Source organism: Girardinichthys multiradiatus, chromosome 22 (genome assembly GCF_021462225.1).
Source record: "Girardinichthys multiradiatus isolate DD_20200921_A chromosome 22, DD_fGirMul_XY1, whole genome shotgun sequence".
Taxonomy (NCBI): Eukaryota; Metazoa; Chordata; class Actinopteri; order Cyprinodontiformes; family Goodeidae; genus Girardinichthys; species Girardinichthys multiradiatus.
This window is the reverse complement of record NC_061814.1, coordinates 26,737,818-26,757,131: the sequence shown is the minus strand read 5'-3', so window position 1 is coordinate 26,757,131 and position 19,314 is coordinate 26,737,818. Positions and strand designations below refer to the sequence as shown.

The 19,314-nt window shown below is 39.6% G+C and overlaps 2 protein-coding genes across 3 annotated transcripts; both read right to left on the bottom strand.

Moving 5' to 3' along the window:
• Positions 1-1,531: 1,531 nt before the first annotated feature.
• Positions 1,532-3,392, bottom strand: npm3 (nucleophosmin/nucleoplasmin, 3). Its single transcript, XM_047352577.1, has 5 exons — positions 3,217-3,392; positions 2,987-3,072; positions 2,746-2,865; positions 2,555-2,648; positions 1,532-2,298 (listed from the first exon to the last, which is right to left on the bottom strand). Exons 1-5 carry the CDS (start codon positions 3,287-3,289, stop codon positions 2,183-2,185), a joined length of 489 nt encoding a protein of 162 aa, XP_047208533.1. The 5' UTR covers positions 3,290-3,392; the 3' UTR covers positions 1,532-2,182.
• A 1,069-nt stretch (positions 3,393-4,461) lies between these two features.
• Positions 4,462-17,658, bottom strand: oga (O-GlcNAcase). Of its 2 annotated transcripts, none has more exons than XM_047352575.1 (18): positions 17,164-17,658; positions 16,360-16,411; positions 16,167-16,264; positions 15,943-16,073; positions 15,653-15,824; positions 15,460-15,558; positions 15,071-15,355; positions 14,435-14,593; positions 14,167-14,357; positions 13,744-13,986; positions 13,452-13,655; positions 12,774-12,948; positions 9,508-9,593; positions 8,381-8,485; positions 7,402-7,493; positions 7,127-7,319; positions 6,877-7,036; positions 4,462-6,416 (listed from the first exon to the last, which is right to left on the bottom strand). In XM_047352575.1, exons 1-18 carry the CDS (start codon positions 17,327-17,329, stop codon positions 6,280-6,282), a joined length of 2,748 nt encoding a protein of 915 aa, XP_047208531.1. In that variant the 5' UTR covers positions 17,330-17,658; the 3' UTR covers positions 4,462-6,279. The 2 variants fall into 2 exon arrangements, with proteins under 2 accessions (XP_047208531.1, XP_047208532.1); XM_047352576.1 differs by having other exon boundaries at positions 14,167-14,273.
• Between the last annotated feature and the right edge of the window lie 1,656 nt (positions 17,659-19,314).

Below are 19,314 nucleotides of genomic sequence, written 5' to 3'. Positions count from 1 at the left end.
AAGTCCTGCTGGAAAATGAAATACAAAATCTCCGAAAGGCTAGTCAGCAGATGGAAGCAGGAAGCACAGGGCTTGCTCTCCTGCAAGGTTGTTTGTACCGCTGAGACTATGAATGTAGATGATTCACTGTAATTGGATAAAACACAATCTGCCTTCATAAAGATTTAACGCATGCGTCTTCTGATTTATTCATTGTTGTCGGTGGAACTATCATCAGGATTTAGCAATCGCAGTGACCCAAATGAGGCTCATCTGAGAATACATTAATCTGAATGAACTGATGAGATTAATGTAAAACAGTGAAAGCACCTGATGGCAAAGGCTATTTAAACTCAAATACTTTGGTCCCAATGATTCAATTTAGTTCTTTTGTAAGGAGGGCATCAAGTAAACTTTTCCAGTAAACAAATAGAAACAAAAGTAATGAAATGAAAACTCAACCTGATGCACACTGCTTATTATTCTCTAGAAATTTCTAAACCAATATGAGAAATATTAGAAACCCAGTCCCAGCTGCCTTGTTTGGATTTCCTGGCATTTGTTTATGTGCCTCTTTTAAAGAAAGCAAAGTTAGAGGACGATTACAGAGAATCAAAGGGATCTCATTGTACAAACTAATCATCTAAAACTGGTTAAACTCTATCCTGCTAGAAAACACCCAAAAAACATGAAGGCTCCACCTCTGCACTTCACAGTTGAGATGGTGTCATTTAGCTTGCAAACATCTTTTTTCCTCTAAATTTAACAAATGTCATTATGGCCAATTTTAGTTTTTTAGTTTTAGTTTTATCAGAGCAAACATTATGGTCTTTGTCCTTAAGGGCATTTTCAAGCTATATTGTGGCTTTTTATGTTGCATTTGAATAAATGGCTTTTTTATTTCTGAATGACTTTTCCAGCCCATGTTGGTACTGGGCTCATTTCACTGTAAATAATGACTCCGTTAGCAGCTTCAGCCAGCATCTTCATAAGGTCTTTTGCTTTTCTTCTGGGGTTGAAGCACACATTTTGCACCAAAACACTTTGCTCTCTGGCACACAAAACCCTGACTTCCTCCTGAAAAGTTTGATGGCTGGACATGTCCATGCTGTTTATACCCACATATACATTTCTTTGACCGGATGAACGTGAAGCCTTCAGGTATCTGGATATTGCATCCAAGGATGAACCAGAACTCTGTAGGTTAAAAATTCTCTTTCTGATATTTTTGCTGATTCTTTAGTCCCTAAAATAGGAAACATTTAGTCTAATTTAGTTAGATCGTGAGGGAAAAACTGTGTACTCATATTCGATAAATCAGAATGTGTTCCAATGAGGCACGTTTGTCAGATTAAAAGCGCCGTTTGAAAATATCTACTGTTAAGCGGGTATTACACATAATTGTCATTAAACCCACATATGTCTTAAACATGTTTTTATTGGTCTAACAATCTAATTTTAAATGTCATGTTTTAATTAGCTGTAAGTGGAAACGCAGAAAAGTAATAAAGGCTTCAAAACAGTCTAAGTAATCTATACCACACTCAGTGAATTGTTAATGAAATATAGTTTTTAATAATATGCTAATTTGAGACATACGCGTATATTGTTTCAACCAAGTAGGAAATAAAAACAATCTACAGCTAAATTTTACATGGTGAAATTCATTGAAGCTGAAGGTTTTGACATCCATTCCTATGATGAGTAAATCAGAACGTATTTATAATAATCAACCTTATTTTCAACATCATCCAACTACAAACTGAAGATTTCGTCAAACAAACATTTATTGAACTGCATATAAATCTGAATGTTTTATTCAGTTTGAATCAGAATGTGTGTCCTTTCCTGAACAGGTGTTATTAACCCAAAACGACTATTAGCGTCGAGTGGTAGTAATAGACGTTTTTTTTAACCTGCGACGGTGCTGTAAAATTATAACAGTGGGAATGTTAATATATACAGTAAAAAAAAAAGTGGATACATTTTGATATCAAAATCACTTCTTATACAAATGTCTTATCCACAAAGACGGTGATGAGGTCAAAATATGGGGGTTTCGTTGTGGCTCCTTTAATGGCGAGTTTAGCTGCTGCCGCACTGTGCTTTGTCGTAGCTGTGAGGAAGAGGGTGTAAAATCTGTCCGTCTGGTACAAAAAATACCCGATCATTTCTCACAGCTCTATCAGAGTGTCCTCTCTGTCTACTGATTCTTCTTCTTCTTTGCTGGTTTGACAGAAGGCAGCTCTTCTTCCTCTGCTTCATCGTCATCTTCCTCCTCTTCTTCTTCAGATAGATCGGAGTCTTCAGCCTGTGAGGCTGAGCAAGGAAAGCAATGAAAGGATCAGTTTATTAACGTATAAACCAGTATTATTGCATTCCAGGTCACTACTTTAGATGTATTCATATCTGTTGAACTTGACTGTGTCACTTTACTGACAATTACTTATTTGTATTTTACTGGGAGCTTTACGTGACAGACCAACACAAAGTAGTGCATCATTGTGAAGGGGAAGTGAATGTGTGTGTTTTTTTTTATCTTTTAGAAACAAAAATCTGGAAAGTGTGACCATACCAATAAGGTGCAGGCCACTGACAGAAACTGGTCCCGTTCCAGCTTTGAGTCGTATAGTCACTGGGGCTTTAAGCTCAAACTCTCCCAGGCTCACCTAATAAAAATAATTTTAAAAAATCACAAGGAGTTAAACTTTAGGACAACTTCATCTTTATCTGTGTAGACAATCGTTCGCTGTTTGATTAACTTACCATAGGCAGACACTTGACGTGAAGGTTGGCTATGGGCACTGAGGTGGTCTTTCCCAGGTGGTTCATGGCTGTAACCTCCACCACGTTACTCTCCTCCTTGGCTCCCTCACCGAGGCAAACCTGAGCAAAGAACAATTATTATCTGCACTGATGGAACACAAATCCGAGTAAAAACCTGCTGATAGGGTTGTAAAATCGCAACATCGCGACAGTACAAGATCCCAATTAAAACTGAACATACTGTTCTAAGTTCAAGGAAGTGCTCCAGGTCCTCTTCTTCATCTCCTTGGAATATGTAGAAAGGGACTTTAGAGGACAACTCGCAGGCTGAAAATAGAACAAAACCATCAAATTTATGTAGAGCAACACTACAAGAAAAGAAAAAAGAAAAAAAAAAGAAATGTCACATCTCCCAGAAACCCACGTGTGCGCCGCTAGGAGAGCATTTGAAACGGAGTGAACTGGCCTTACTGAACAAGAAGCTCTCCAACTTTGTGTTTCCGGTCGGGGGAAACTCCGAGGATTCATCGTGACTAAAAGACATTTTGTAGAAGCGTCAAAAGTTATTTTAGATGTCAATGTTTTCAGATAAACCGTCGCTCTGCAACACGGAGAGCTGCGCAGAATAAGGGCGAAAGAGACACGTCATTTTTACGCGACAGCAGTTCTGATTTGTTTTGGTCATCTCGACGAATCACAATCGAGGAAATAAATTACTCGCTCCTGCTTTTTATTGTTAATTTATATTTATCCTACCTGTCTTTCCGATATGTAAAAAGATATGTTTTTCTTTTTGAAAGTGAATTATCTTTGTTGCATATCACTGGATTTAAAAACACCCAACCCTATTTGGAAAACAAAAAAATGAAACTTTCGTGGGTATAAATATTGTAAACTATGATTTAATTGTTAAGAAAAGTACTGAGTCTTATAAAACCATAGAAATAATTTTTGTTGCGTCTTTTATGAAATTCCAAAACATATGTTAAGCAAGTTGGTGCCAAACGCTATTTTATTACAATTCAGAAGATAAACAATACATTCAAACAGCAGTTCCTTCAGTCTTTGAAAATAACATAAAAACTAAACTAACTTTTGAGGGTATAATGAAATGTACACTCGAAATAGACACTACAATCAATAATAATAACCTCGAATTACCTATTAAAATTAAATCACTGTAATCCTTAAGGACGGAAAACTAAGCTTCTGGTCGTTGAGGAAACGAAGGAATTTAAACCCATAAAACAAAATTTGGTTGTCACGTTTCAGAAATTAGAACTTTATCAGATTATTCATCAGAATTCAAATAAAAACCATAAAACATTGATAACCTTTGAAAAATAGAAATGGTATATAGTATTATAAAGAACCTCCTACAAATAATCTTTATTGAAGAAAACTTTTTTTTTGCCAGTGGTGGCCTTTACTGACAGGTACCAGACAGGAAATGGGCAGAAAGAAAAGAGGGGGAGATCTCAACAGAATCCAGGACAGCTGAGTTCAGGACTATAGCCTTGGTATCTGAAGAAACCCTTTTACCCATAAAATTTAATTTCGTTGCTTTTAAACCACAGAGTGACAACAAAAAACATGACAAAATGTTGCTCTAAATATATTTAAAACCAAATATCTGTGATCATCCATTCAGTTTGGTTGCGATAAAGACAGATTAATAAAAAGATATAATAGTAAAACAAAGAAGACACAAACCAGTAAGTTTATATGATTAGTTTAATGTTACTTATCTTACACAGAAATTTTACAGAAATAAACTGTCACTTTAATGACCCCCATCCCAAACTTAAACTGTACAGTCTGAGGGATTTCTCCCAGTTATTTAGTCAAATGCAGAAAACAAAAATCACAAGCAGCAAAATTATGAAATATCTTTTTGGAAGAAGTTAGAAACTAAACACCAACTTCATTTGCTGAAGAGCAGATCTGCTGGCGAGTTTCATTCCTTGTTAACAAGTGGGATGGCTCTGGCTAGCAAGGGGTTAACATTCTGCTTTCGTTCCACTAAAACAGAACGGAAGCGATTTTCTAAAATAATATACAAAACCTTTTAATACTTCATGAATGACAATATTTACAAACCATCTAAGCACAACACTTTTATGCATGTAGTAAATAAAAGTAGTTTAAGTGGCATGCTTCTTCCTTTACGTAACATCGGAGGTGAGACTTGAACCGATGTCAGCCACAGATGATCCAACACACCTCATGCACAATATAAATGTACAGTTTGGAAACATCACATTGACCGGCAGCTACTGGAGAGCAACTGCTGATCTTCATCTAACTAACAGAACACTCCTGTAATTAAACAGAGTGTCACTAAAAAGAAACAAAACAACTACTGTTTTGCAGAAACAAATGGAAATGAGTCAGAGTAGGAAACATTCAACATACAGATAGAAAAAGGCCAATAATAGCTCCAGAGTTTTAAAGCTGCAGCTGAACAACATGGAACTATCATCAGGATTTAGCAATCGCAGTGACCCAAATGAGGCTCATCTGAGAATACATTAATCTGAATGAACTGATGAGATTAATGTAAAACAGTGAAAGCACCTGATGGCAAAGGCTATTTAAACTCAAATATTTTGGTCCCAATGATTCAATTTAGTTCTTTTGTAAGGAGGGCATCAAGTAAACTTTTCCAGTAAACAAATAGAAACAAAAGTAATGAAATGAAAACTCAACCTGATGCACACTGCTTATTATTCTCTAGAAATTTCTAAACCAATATGAGAAATATTAGAAACCCAGTCCCAAAAGATGCTGGGGTCTTCAAAAATGTAAAATGAACAATCAACTGCAAACATCCAAAAGGCAGCAGCTGGAGGGGAATGAAGCAAAGACTAAAACAATGAGTAGCAAACTGTAAAGGTGTAGGAGCTTTTCCATTGCTTAGCAAATGTTTGCAGCTACTTCAATTAAAATTCAGGACCATTTGGCTAACTTTCATCAACACTTTCTGCCATATTCAGGCCTTTCATCTGTGGAGCAAAGAAAGAAAGAAAACACAAAACCTTCTTTTAGCACCTCTTTTCGGGTTTGACATCCAGTTCATGTCAACATCTTTGTTGTGTTATTACAACAGGGGCTGAAAGCAGAAGAGGAAGGTTGTACGACGAAGTTAGGAGCCACCTGCTTCTCATAGCTGCTGCCGTTTCAGATCCACTCTCTTTTTCTGTAGGAGGATAAATGGATCCATGTAGTGGCAAGTCATGGGGTCCTAAAAACTAAATCTATGCTAGGGGGGCACTTGATGTTACTGCCTGGAGTGGCTAGAGACTTGATCTACAAAATCAACTGAACTACGCCTTTTAAGGGTGGAACATGGTTTCTGAGTGACTCTTGTGCTTGTTTACACAAATGCAACGCCCCACCAAAAAACAACACCAGGACATCCTGGCCCAGATTTAACGGCAGTATAAAAATGACGAAAAGGTTTTCCACACGAAGGTACCAAAAAGACTTGTTGACTCGAGTTTGCTCTGTCTGTTGCTGTGTTAACACGCGTCTTCAAAGGCTGCGTCCCATAATGATGACGTCTTTGGGAAAGCCATCCATTTTGGCCACTTCAAAACATCCCAGCTTACCGTAGAACTCCAACATTCGTTTATCAGTCTGACGGACTTTACAGAAAGCCCCATGAGAACCTGAGAGCGAGAAAAACAACTGGTTATCATGTGGCTATCACTCATTTTAAAGCAATTTGTTGAAATTTTATTTAATAGACCAACACTATGTATAACTGAAGTTGAAAGAAATAATGGTTTTCAATAATATTTCACGAATAAAAATCTGAAAAGTGTGGCATGCATTTGTATTCAGCCCCTCTTAGTATTTTGCAGAACCGCCTTTGGCTGCAAGTGTTTTAGAGTTCGTCTCTACCTGCTTTGCACATCTGGAGAATACATTTTTGTCCAAAGAATCTACCAAATCTTTCAAGCTGAGACGGATTGGGTGAGTTCTGACTAAGCTTGAGCTATTTGGGCCAAAATGGACGTTCTATAATGAATGAGACAACTCAACACACACATGTTGCTTGTTTTGATCCTGTGAATTTTTACATTGCATCTAAATGAGGTAGGATATCTGCAGACTGCTCATACGTACCATTGGCCTTAAGAGAAGATAACAGACATCCCATCATGCTTTTGGCCACACTGGGGTCAGTGACTTTGGCGTGAATGTCCACCTTAATGAGAGAAGGAAAATTGGACAGGAAAGAATCTGGTAGACCTTCCTCCTCCTCATGAAAGCTCAGTATCATCTTCTGCAGAAATGAAAAGTCAATCATGGATTAAGGTCAATCACAGGAGAAACAACCATGCATGATGCCTACACAGATGTACTGAGATCCTACTTCAGCCTCATTGAGATCCTTTTCACAGTCCGGTTTGTTGTATTTCTCCTGCATGAAGGGAATCCAGCTCAACTTGCACGTCTTGATAAAAGGTTGTACATCTGCAGTGCCAAGAGCGTAACCGCAGATCCCCTTGTCATCCTCCAGCACGAAGCCATAGTCTGAACTCACCGTCAGGAGTCCTCCAACCAACCTGTAACCGGGTTTTAGGTCAGTCATAAACATCAACGGGCTTTAATCAAAGCTAGCTGACAACAAATTCATTCAGGTTGTACCTGTCCCCTATCAGGTCAGGTTCCCCATCAGCAAATGGCTCGTCTTCCATTCCTTCACAGTACATTTCTTTACAGATTTTATAAACTGCAGCCTGAAACAGAAGCAGCTGTTACTGAACAGTGCGATATTAAGTGGAGTAATTGTTACATATTTAATATGCCATAAAAACTCAACCAGCGTAAAGTCAGAGGACGATAATTATCCATTAACATTAAACAGGGCAGAGAAATCCTACACATTAAAAGTAAAACATTTCTGATTTTCTAGACTCATATTCCCTGCATTCTCAGTTCTTTACGGTCATTTTAAAATGTAAGATATATCATGCAATGTAAATTTATGGCAGATATTTCCATTGAGGCCAGGCAGCTGGAAAAACTGGATGGGTGGGGAACAAGGAAATAAGGATAGAAGATGGTAGGTACAACAAGGAAGGAAGGGAGCACAATGAAGGTAAGAATGAAGTCAGAAAGAAGGAATAACAGAAGTAGTACACAAGGAGAAAAGCAAAGATAGGTGGAGAGTTAGGGCACAAGCAAGAGGAAGAAAAAAACAAAAAAAAAAAAACAAAGACGGGTGAGGAAATGGCAAAGGAAGGACTAGGAAGAAAAGTAGGACATCAGGGAGGGAAAAAGAACAAAAGGAAAAAAGTAATGAAGGATAACAAAAGATTTAGACAATAAGATAAGGATTAAAATAGGAAAATACAAAACATTTTTCAAATGAATTTCCCTTTTGTAATTCCAAATATGGAACAGACATCAAATTATATAATTTTCCAGATTGTTTAGGAGCCATGAAAATGATCAATTCATTAGGGCTGACAAATCTTTTATATTTCACGAGTATGTGTGAATAAACAAAGAAGAATAAAGAACAACAACAACACCATCAATAAGAGTACAGTAGCTTAGAGATTGCTGAACAAGCTGCTTAAATTCCTACAGAAACGTTTTGCACAAACGTAAGCGACATTACCTCATCTTTTGGATAGTATGGCCTTATGGTATAGATTTTGGAGGTTGGCAAAGAAGGTGGAGGCTGGTAGAAAAGATCGTTTGCCCCTTCTATTGGCAACAATCTCTGTGGGTATCAAAACAAAGAGGATCAGTCTCACAGAGAACAAGCAGTTTGGTGCTTTGGCTGACTTCTTCTAAGTTGTGCCACTGTCAACCCAAAACAAACCGGAGAAGTAAAGACAATAAAGTGGTTTGAACGTTAACTTTTAACAATTAACTGGAGTTCCTTGTTGGTCTGACAGTGGACAACACGAGCAACCTTCACATCTTTCTAACTGTTGCCATGGAGCAGAGAACAACACAAGTCTTTGAAACAAAATGAAGTGAGGGGTTCATTTTGGTCTGACTAAGGCGTTACTGGCTGAAGGAGATGCTCCTTTCCCTTTGGTAAGGCATCGCAATATTACGCTTGCGCAGGACCCTCCTGTTGAGAAAAATAATGATGCTGGCGCAGAAATATGGAGAACTCCAGAAAAAAAAAACCAGAGGGGGAAATCAAATACGAGGCCATTTGCTCAGTTGTACACCGACCAGGTGGAAACGGTGTTTTAGGGGGAGACTGGTGTGTTTAATCTTGGAGTTCTCTCTTTGCACAAAACGCTTGCGTTCTCGCTTGCGCTGCGATGCTTGCGCTGCGATGCTTTCGCATGCAATGCTTGCGCGTACGCTCGCAGAGTTTGCCTGGGGTCTGTTTTATTTCTATTTTTTTGCGCTGTGCTTTCCTGCAAAGAAACGAGATGTCATGAAAATAAAACCCTAGCCATGCTCGCTTGCGCCGCTTGCGCCAGGGAAAAACAGCATCTCCTTTGGCAGCTGCTGAAAGAAACTAGAACACGTCAATCAGAAAACGCCACGCCAAAAACCGGCTTTAGGCTCTTTTATTATACAGGTGGGGGGCAGGGTTGCCATTCCATCCGCTGAGTCCGACAAAACTCCAAAATTAACATTCATGTTATAAGATTAGATTATTGCAATCAGCTCGCCTTTGACAGACCAAACCTCATCATACCTGCGCACATTTACCATCGTCTTCCACAGCAGTTTTTTTTTTCCATTTTATTGCCATTATTTCGGTGCATTAGATACCTGGAACTCTCCCGCTAGACCTCCCCTAAAGGCCCAGGCCTCTTGCTCTCCTTTAGGAAATTGTGCTGAGGACTGACTACGACACCCTGTTAGGAGCAGAGCCAAGCGGACATTGTTACCACAGGATGGGGCTCTGATACAGATGAAGGGAGTGGGGAATGAAGGGGGCAATATGTAATATAAAGTATTTTTAATCAATAAAACATAAAATGGAATATATCAGTTTTACTTGAAAATATTTCAACGATGTGATGGGGTTCAGGCATCTAAATCTCATGTTTGTGGAACAACTCAAATGCAAGATTTTCTTTTAGCTACATTAGCCATGCACCTCAGTAAAGAATCTTTGCTAAAAACAACAAAATTAAGCAGCTTTAAAGCATAACCTGCAGGTTATCTACTTATTTTCTGCAGTTCTTCCATCCTTTGTATGTAAAGAAGGTAAAATCTCCTGTTAGTACAGACTAACAGGGGGATAATCCAACCTGTCTGTGGATCACAACAGAAAGCTTTAGCTGCCATCCCCCCACTGACCTTAGCACCCCGTGTGAAGTCACATTCTCATTTTATCTGTCTTGTCACATGACGGGGGGGAGCACAAGTCACTAAAAACCAGGAAGAGCAAACGACAAGATGCCAGCACACTCTCTGAGTTAAATGGTCTCCCAGTTTAAAATGAAAAATCAACAGTCAAAACTAATCAAAAGGTGAAAAACTATGAGGTCAAAACACAGGAGAGAAAAAAATAAATAAATCTGAAGCACGCACCGCTCTGTAGCACTTTGAACACAACCGGATGGCTGCTAACAAAGTCTGAACCTGGCTGTCAACAAGCCCTGTCATGTGACCAGCCAAATGCAGCACGCATGCAGGACGCCTAACCCTGCTTTACACATGAACCTCACACTGATCAAAACAATATCCTGTGAAGAGCTGACAGCACAGCATGCAGATGCACCCACATGGAGGAACCCTGAACCGAACACAGATAAATGACTTAAAAATCTGAACTGACAAAAGTAGGATCTCTGTGGATTTACCCCCACAACAAACCTCTGGATAATCTTAATAAAATCACTAACAAAGGAAGCAGGAGTGATTTTTTTTTTTTTATCCAGCTACTGGGAACATGAAATTCTCTTCTCCAGCTAGAAACTAAAAATTACAAATCCAAAAAGTTCCTCTGGGCAGGTGCATCAGGCTGGTCTGAACGTTTTTTAAGGCCTAATGACAGAAACAAAAAAAAACAGTTAGGAAGATGTCGCTAAAGAGAGAAATCTTTGGAGTTAACAACTGGAATTCAAATTTAAATCGCTGCGCAAGATGTGACTTCATCCGGAGGGTTGTTTCCTTTCCTCCAATTCAATCTTTTTACGTGAACAAATTTGGTTTGAAATTTTTTTTTTTTTTTAACATAGATCAAATTCAGACATGAACAAAAGGAAAGAGACAACGCCTGCATTGTGCATACATCGGCCACTGTCGATCCAACAGCAGTAGAAACTTGTACTGTTTATTCTTCCATCTGTACATAGTGAAGGGAGAAAACAATAGAAAATGGTTATTAGTAGGTGTTCTTAGTACAACAATTACAGAGATTGTGACTAAGTGCCGGCTGCAAAGCTTCTATCAAGGGAGATCCATGTGAACTGATGAGACAACTCATGTCTGGCAAGAAACAAAGCCAGCATTCAGAAACTGTGCAACACTGCAGTGGATAAAAATGACAACTATGTATGGGCACTGATTTTCTCAGTGACTGGCTTGTAGAAGAATATCTCCTTTCACTTTAAGCCAGACGTGTAAAAATGTGCAGGTTTTGCTGCCCTGCTGTGTCCTACTGTCAGCTTTATAATATAGCAGAACAGGACAGAAACCTGTGAATGAAACTGGGTTACAGGAAGTAACCTACAGGCCATGCTGGTGCTTCAGGGTAATCAATGCAACTCACCGAAAAAATGAGACATGCCATTCAAACTGTATCCAGTGTTTAACCTCACACAAGCATGAAGGGGAGAAACCTGCTGGCAACCTCCTTTCTTAGAGGGTGGATGAAAAAGATCAGCAATGAGCCGGTTATCAGCATTAAGACAAATCAACGTTGTGATTGTGGTGGCCCACCTGTTGGTGAGCGCTAACTACCAGCTGGCTGTAAGAAGACTACAACACATCTCCGTCACAAGAAAAACAAAATGGGCTATTTGGATTTATTTCTAATTGTGAAAAATGTGGACAGTAGCTGTGTTTTACTAAAGGAGCACAGTTGGCAAGATACAAGCAGCATTTCTTCTCTATCCAAGCAGATGGCCTAACTAACTATACAGCTCATTTGTTTTGTTGTACCTGTGTTGCTCTATACATAACAGAAAGTCAAAGAATAATAATATCCATCAAATAGGTTTAACAAATAACATTATTAAACCTGTTTTACCAATAAGCTATTTTTGTAGTAGGAAAAATTACTGCTCTTCTGTTTTAAATAAAAGCAATATGAACTTGTAGCAATATATTAAGTACTTTCAGCTGAAACACTGCAAATATGTTTACTTTTTTTTTTTTTGTTGTCTATGCACCAGAATGGCCTTCAACAATAAGTCAGTCAATTTGCTCTCCAAGCTCGCGTGCGCGCTAGGGCATGGATGAGGCGGGATAGGGATTTCCCTACGCCCGTCCCCACAGACAGAAATGGAGGCAAGTGTGTCTGAGTGGGAATGTAGCAGCGATGTCACCGGACACACAGCAAGCAGCAGTAACCCCGTAGTGGCACTATCTATACTGGACATCATAAATATGGACACGGAGGGCGTTAGCAGTGCAAGCGGCATTCAGTCTGATGCAAAAAACAAACTTCTGAATGAGTATCTTACAGATATCAGTCCACATGTGGTACTTAAGAGTAATTAATTTGCTGCATTCTGTTTGATGTGTGCAAAACTGATCTATACTGGCATACAACTAAATAACCGCAGATCTTTGTCATGCACTCAAATGATGTCCATAACTTACAGGAGAAATACTATATTAAATCATAAATATTCTAAAATATTTTGTAAAGATATAAAAATTTGAAAAGCAGCATAATCCTCACTTATTACTAAACCTGTGCACATAATCAATAACTAATTGTCTGTCCACTAAATCTAATTGTATGAAAACTTATTTTAGTAATTTTAACAAATGTGTGTTTGAGTATAAATACTGCTATATGCAATAAGCAACGGTTTGTTTGCCAAGACAAAGAGGCCCTAAAGTTCCTCAATACGTACCAAGCCACAGGACAAAAGACTTGACCATAGCCAAGATGCTCTTGATGTCCCAGATGTAGGGGTAGAGGTCAAACAGGATGGTGCGGTTGGCCGTGTTGGACAGCCGTGTGAACATGTGGATAACTGAGCAGCACATGTCTTGGAACTTGTCTGCCCGCATCTGCCATTCTGCCACCTGAATGTAAAGGTGCATGGAAAAAAATACTAGTTGGCTTGCTAAGAATAAGGAACAGCTGTAGGGTGAATGATTCAATGCCAATGGAATTGCAGCTAAATGACTGAAATCAACTGTACTGAATTCAATTCAAATACAAATTACAGCATAAACCAATAAGATCTGTTGTTTAATGTAAAAAAGTCAAATTTTGTTAACCTCAAATGCAGCTTAAATCAATAAAGGGTTTATATAAAATCTTTCAATTGTTTACATCAGTGTTTTTCCACTGTCACATGCTAAAAATCACATTACACATGAGAAACGAAATAACAAAATGACTTATTATAGGGGAAGCTGCATGGCTTTTCACTGTGCAAACATCCAGTTTGTGATCATACCGACGCCTCCCGATGGACATTGAGGGTAATACACATCCACCATTTTGTTTTCAACTCCATTACCAGCTAGTTTAGTTAATAATGAATTTTATCTCTCTCATACAGCTCAGAGAATAACCTCACCTTTTCACTTTCCTTCCTTTTACAGTTGACACTCACGACGCTGCTGTTGGCTCTTAACCAGTTGAACTCCTTTAACATTTGTGTGGCCTTGGGTCCATGTTCGTAAGGCAGATAGAAGAGTTCAGCGAGCAGACACAGGTCCTCGAGTGTGGGAGGCTCAGGTGTGAACAGAGGCTTCTCGTCGGGGCCGGGAACATATGTATCCTGATGGCACAAAAACACAATATCTGGACTTAGAGGTTTAGTCTACAATGATTTTGCCCTAAAGCACAAATATAAAGAATTATGTTACCTGTTTGAGCTGATCGTCCGTCTGCATAGGAGCTATATCACTCCCAGAGTCCTCCTGGATTGACTCCTCGGGGGATTTGGACTCCGCCAGACTCTCTTTGTCCGTATCCATAGGCTTTAGGTCCTCGGCCAAGATAGGAGCAACATCTTTCTCGTCTGGATCATCTTCTGCCTCGGTGTCATCCACCTTCTCCACCACCATCTCCATTGGCTCTTCATCTGAATCCTTCTTTTCCACATCTACCTGTATAAACACATTGAGTTAAAGTTTTTCCTGAAGAGAAACTGAGAACAGCAGCTTAACTCTAAGACAGATAGCGTTGGCGTGAACTGATACGGTATAATTTCATGATATCAACACAAATGATTTCCACAAAACATGAATTGTTACATTTATCTACCACTTTGTGATGGTAAAGCTCACCTCTTCTACCTCTTCAGACGTTTTTGCCATGGGGAGTGGGAGGGGGTCCAGAAGGAGAGGGGGCATTGCAGGAGACATTATGGGCTGCTGGAACACAGTTGTGACTGCTGTGGAGGAGCAAAGGGACGGAGCTGTCATGGAAGACACATCAATGGCCGTGCTTTTGGTACCACTCTGAGGCACCTGTCGGCCTAAAGGAGCAGAGGGTCAATCTATGGGGTTTTCGGTTAAAATATATGCCTTAAACATTTATTTAGATTGCTCTTACTGTTATATTGGTGAGGCACACTGAATTCTGTAAGCCATTCTGTCAGAGCCAGCTTTAAAGCAAGCTGTGGACTGTAGAGCATGTCTGACTCCAGCTCCTCATCGCTGCCTTCATTCTCAAGCTTGATCTGGATGGACACAGTGCTGTCCTCACCATCAGCTGGTTGAGGGAAAGACAAAATAATGCTAATTATTAAATTACATGCATAAAAGCAAAATGTCACTCCGTATCTTAAAGAATGAACCTTTTCAAGACTAAGAAAAAACAATGTCTGAAGCTAATAAATGTGGATGGTTGGGAGACATATTTGATTGGGTAAAACTAAACCAAATTCAGATTCTTTAAATCAAAATATTTTCTTTGTAAAAATACTTATAACCCAAGTAGAAATGCTTTTTATTATTTAAGCATGTTTAATCACAAATGGTACCACCTCAATGTGCCAAGATGTGGAAATAAACATCATCACAGCATTTTAATCCTTTGGATTGAGTATACATTTCAGACGATCATCTAAAACTATTTTGCTAAGTTTAAGTTTTGTGTTTTTAGATAATGTAACAAGGAATGAGACATAGGAACCTGCTGCAGTGAAATGTTTCTCTTGCAGGGATTGCTGCCTAGGCGCATACTTACTCATGACCACATCCTTGCGAACCCCGTTCATGTTAGACTTGTACCAGGTGGCCAAAGTGTGGATTGCAACAAAGTTTGTTTCAAACTCGCAGTTGGGATTGGTGAGGACTCCCTTCAGCCTGGGAATGAGCTCAGTGGAGCGACCCTTGTAGGGACCTAAGAAAAGCCTCTTCTGGTCATAATCATTGGCATGAAAGTTGTCCCAAATTACAGGGGCTCTTCTCAGGATCTTTGACACCTCCTCAATGGACTCCACTGGGATTTCTTTAGAAACCACTTTGGGACCTGCGGACAGAACAGCGTCAATTTTATTTGATGATTACAACCGCCATGAGATTCAGCCGAACAAGTAAAATGGTGCTCATTTGAAAAGACACTTTTAAACCCACCTGTCCACAGCACATCAATGCTAGGCAGGAGTTTTTCTCCAACTGTGCGGAGGTAGGGGGATTGCGAGACACTTGGGTAGCAGAAAGTTCCACAGTACTCTATATTTCAATGAAAAAAAAAAAGGAAATTATAGGCATTGAGAACTATGTAAGACTGGTAAAAAAAAATGGTTTTGGCAAAGGGTTAAAGTACCCGTGGGGCAAAAAACGAAGGTTTCAGGCTCTCCCAGGTACTGGTAGATTTCATTGGTTATAGAAACCTGAGCATGAGCAAAAGAGCTGAATACTTCTTTGTCAGCAGGGCACATGTTGTGGTCAATATCATCAAAAAGTAAGGCAAAGGACTTGCAGCCAAAATGAGTAACCTGAGGGTGGAAAAGGGAAGACAGGCATTAAAAACAAGTAAGTCAATTTAAAACACCTAAGAGATGTGTACCCCAGGCTTAAGATAATCTTTATTCTGCTGTTAAAATATTTCAATACCTGATCAAGTTTTCTTTTAAGTGCAGAAACCTCTTTCTGATTAGAGAAGGTTATGTCCAATCCAGGGGAAATGGCATATATAAACTCTATTCCATGCTCCTTGGCAGCACTAACCAAAGTCATGAGTTGTTCTACAAAACAAATGAGAAAAAAACAAGTTAACAATGTGAGTCGGGTTTGTTTAACCACAACATCTCATGGTAAAATTTATCCAAAATATACACCTGCTTCTTCCACTGAATACAGCTCTCTCCAGAACATTCTGTGCTTGTAGTCGTCTTTGGGTGCATAAAGATATGCGTTCAGTCCCCACTTCTGTTGCCTGTGTAATTCAGATATGTGCAAAATCAGCAACATAATCCAAAAAGACCTGCTCATTATCTTGCTGACACCATTATTTACAAGAATGCACATTACCTTCTGAACAGCTCTTTCCTCTGCTCCATAGTCCAGGGGCGCCCATAAAAGCCTACATAAAAAAGCAAAGAACTTACAATGAGTTTGTATGTTTGTAGCTTTATTGGCAGCATATCTTGCCCACCACAACCTACCTTGCCGTATGAATTATAGCAGGAATAGCCATTAAAGTTGCATGCATACACACTGATGTTGGCTTTCCATTCAATAGTGTGGCACCAGAGTATTTTACAGTCCATTCTAAATTTACAATACCTAGAAATTATCAATCTGAAAATGATTGTCTACATTATGTTTATAGAAGGAAAAGGGTCCAGTGCAAAATCATGATTTAAAGTGGTCTAGAGGGCAAAAAAACTGGATACAATTAGTGTGGTCTATGAGCTTTCTGGGGCCAAATCAAAGACAAAGGACTAAACCTGACTTACAACACTATGCATGTGTCATTATTTTTATCTTTAAGATGATAAAAGGCTAAAGTATGCATTTTCTTTTTAAATAAACGATTAATTAAAATTCCACACTTGTCCAGACTGCGCCGGAGCCCTGTATGGTGAGCATGCAGCAAAATCACGCAACACGGTTATGTTGATGAATGCATACGTATACCCATAATAGTTCAGATACATTCTACAAACAGTGTCATTAAAATGTACCGTAATCCACCTGCCATACAGGCACACATTGTTCTAATGAACCACGAATAAGGTGGCATCACTGCAGCATTTCTATTTTTAATCTCTCACTATACATAGATAAAAACAGTTAAATGTAGAGTAAATATGACTATTTAGCCAACATTACCTTCAACTACCCCACTAATGAATTTTCTGTGGCCCGTCGTTTCCACTCCGATGCTGGATTCCACCAGTGGGCCCGGGGCCTCCGCACAAGCCTCTCCAGAGACTGGGCTGGGGCTCGGTTCAACATCTAACGGAGGAGTGTCTAAAGTCTTGTCTTTTTGCACCATCGTACAAGAGTTTCCTCGACACAAGCAGAAAATTCAGCCGAAAATAGGAAACAAACCAATTGTAGTTTTTTTTTTTTTTTTTTAGCACCAGCAGGGACACCAAAGGAAATAAACCGCGTCACTCTCTTGTGTAACGTCGGTAAATCTCGCAGTGTTATGGAATAAAATTCACAACAGGCTTTTGCGAAATATTTGTAGAATTACCAGACAGCAAATAACACTGCACGTGTGGACAAATTTATACCGCATGAAAACCGCTCGCCCGTCAGTATCCAAACATCCTCTTCGCTTTATGGCAAATTTAACCTACTTCTTCTTGTTTACACCAAGTGCGCATGCTCACCAGACTAGCTCAAACCAGTCAAAACCGGATCTGGCCGACAAAACAGAGCAAAGCCTTTAGGTAGGCAAGAGACAGATAACGCCTCCACGTCACACACGCTGTTGTCAATGAAGACTTTAACAATGCTTTTAACAAATTAGTACTTATTTTAGTTGTATTTTTAAAGGGACATTGTAGTTACTAGAATAACAGTTAGTTTTGAAGGTTACGTTTTTGTTTGACAGTAAATAACTTACATGTTAATGGAAAAAATAACACTATAAAAAACTAAAACCAAGTTGAATGAAAAAGAAGTTATGGTCATCCGGAAGTTATGCTGATACCAAAATTGTGCCAAAAACGTAAGTGAATGAGAGAGACATCAGCATTTGGGACCTCTGCAAGCATTATTACTTCCATTGCGGCTTTTGTATTTCGTTGAACCGTCTGGGCCATCATACGTGCTAGTGTATAAGATAAGCATTTAACAGCAATTCATCACCCCTTCAAATGAATTTTTCTAAGGACTTAATTGGGTTGCTAGTACTTTTTGTACAGTGGCATTCAGACACTGAGCTAAAATAGCATTACAGAATCAGAAAAAAAACTTTATTGCCAAGTAGTGCTTTGGTGGTGAGGTGCTACACATAGACAAACATACAGCTCACATAAATACACTTGGAAATATGTAGTTAAAAACAAGTTGTGTAGGAATGTTATGAGAAAAAAAGAGCAACGTGGCAAATATAAAAAATATACAATAACAACAATATTAATAATGAATAACAAAATTAAATTGTATTTACATGTGCTGAGATATTTGTAATATTTACAGGGCCTTGTTAATTCGTCTAGTTGCAGATGGGAAGAGGCTGTTTTTGTGGCGAGAGGTTTTGGTCCAGATGGACCGCAGCGTCCTGTCAGAGAGGATCTTAAACAGTTTGTGTCCAGGATGGAAGGGGTCAGCTGTAATCGTTCCTAACCCTACGAGTCCTGCAGTATCTGAAGGGAAGGAAGGTTGCAGCCAATTGCCTTCTCTGCAGAGTGAATGATACGCTGCAGCCTGCCCATGTCCCTGATGATGGCAGCAGCGTACTAGATGGTGATGGAGGCGGTGAGGATGGACTCAATGATGGAGTAGAAGTGCACCATCATTGTCTTTGGCAGGCTGAACTTCTTCAGCTGCTGCAGGAAGTACATTCTTTGCTGAGCCTTTGTGGTGAGGGAGGTGATGTTCAGCTCCCCCCTGAGATCCTGAGCCATGATGGTGCCCAGGAAACGAAAGCCACACAGGATGATGGGGGTGGGTGGGGCAGTGCTCTTTCTTAAGTCCATGATCATCTCCACCTTTTTCAGAGCGTTGAGCTCCAGAATGTTCTGGCTGCGCCAATCTCCCTCTTGTAGACAGACTCATACCCCCCCAGAGATGAGCCCAATGAGGGTGGTGTCATCTACAAACTTCAGGAGCTTGATGGACTGGTGACTGGAGGTGCAGCTGTTGGTGTACAGAGAGAAGAGCAGAGGGGAAAGAAGCCTTGAGGGGAACAGGTGCTGTTGGTCCTGGGATCAAAGACAGGCTTTTTCCTCTCTGTCAGGAAGTTCGTGATCCACCTGCAGGTGAAGTCAGGCACGCTCAGCTGGGAGAGCTTGTCCTGCAGCAGGG

Coding starts and splice junctions, on each gene's coding strand:
- npm3 (XM_047352577.1), bottom strand. CDS start 3,289: ATGTCTTTTAGTCACGATGAATCCTCGGAGTTTCCCCCGACCGGAAAC. Junction 2,866..2,986: donor ACTTCCTTGAACTTAGAACA/GTATGTTCAGTT, acceptor TTCTTTGCTCAG/GTTTGCCTCGGTGAGGGAGC. Junction 2,649..2,745: donor ACGTCAAGTGTCTGCCTATG/GTAAGTTAATCA, acceptor TATTTTTATTAG/GTGAGCCTGGGAGAGTTTGA.
- oga (XM_047352575.1), bottom strand. CDS start 17,329: ATGGTGCAAAAAGACAAGACTTTAGACACTCCTCCGTTAGATGTTGAA. Junction 15,825..15,942: donor TTAAAAGAAAACTTGATCAG/GTATTGAAATAT, acceptor TTCCACCCTCAG/GTTACTCATTTTGGCTGCAA. Junction 7,494..8,380: donor CATACTATCCAAAAGATGAG/GTAATGTCGCTT, acceptor CTTCTGTTTCAG/GCTGCAGTTTATAAAATCTG.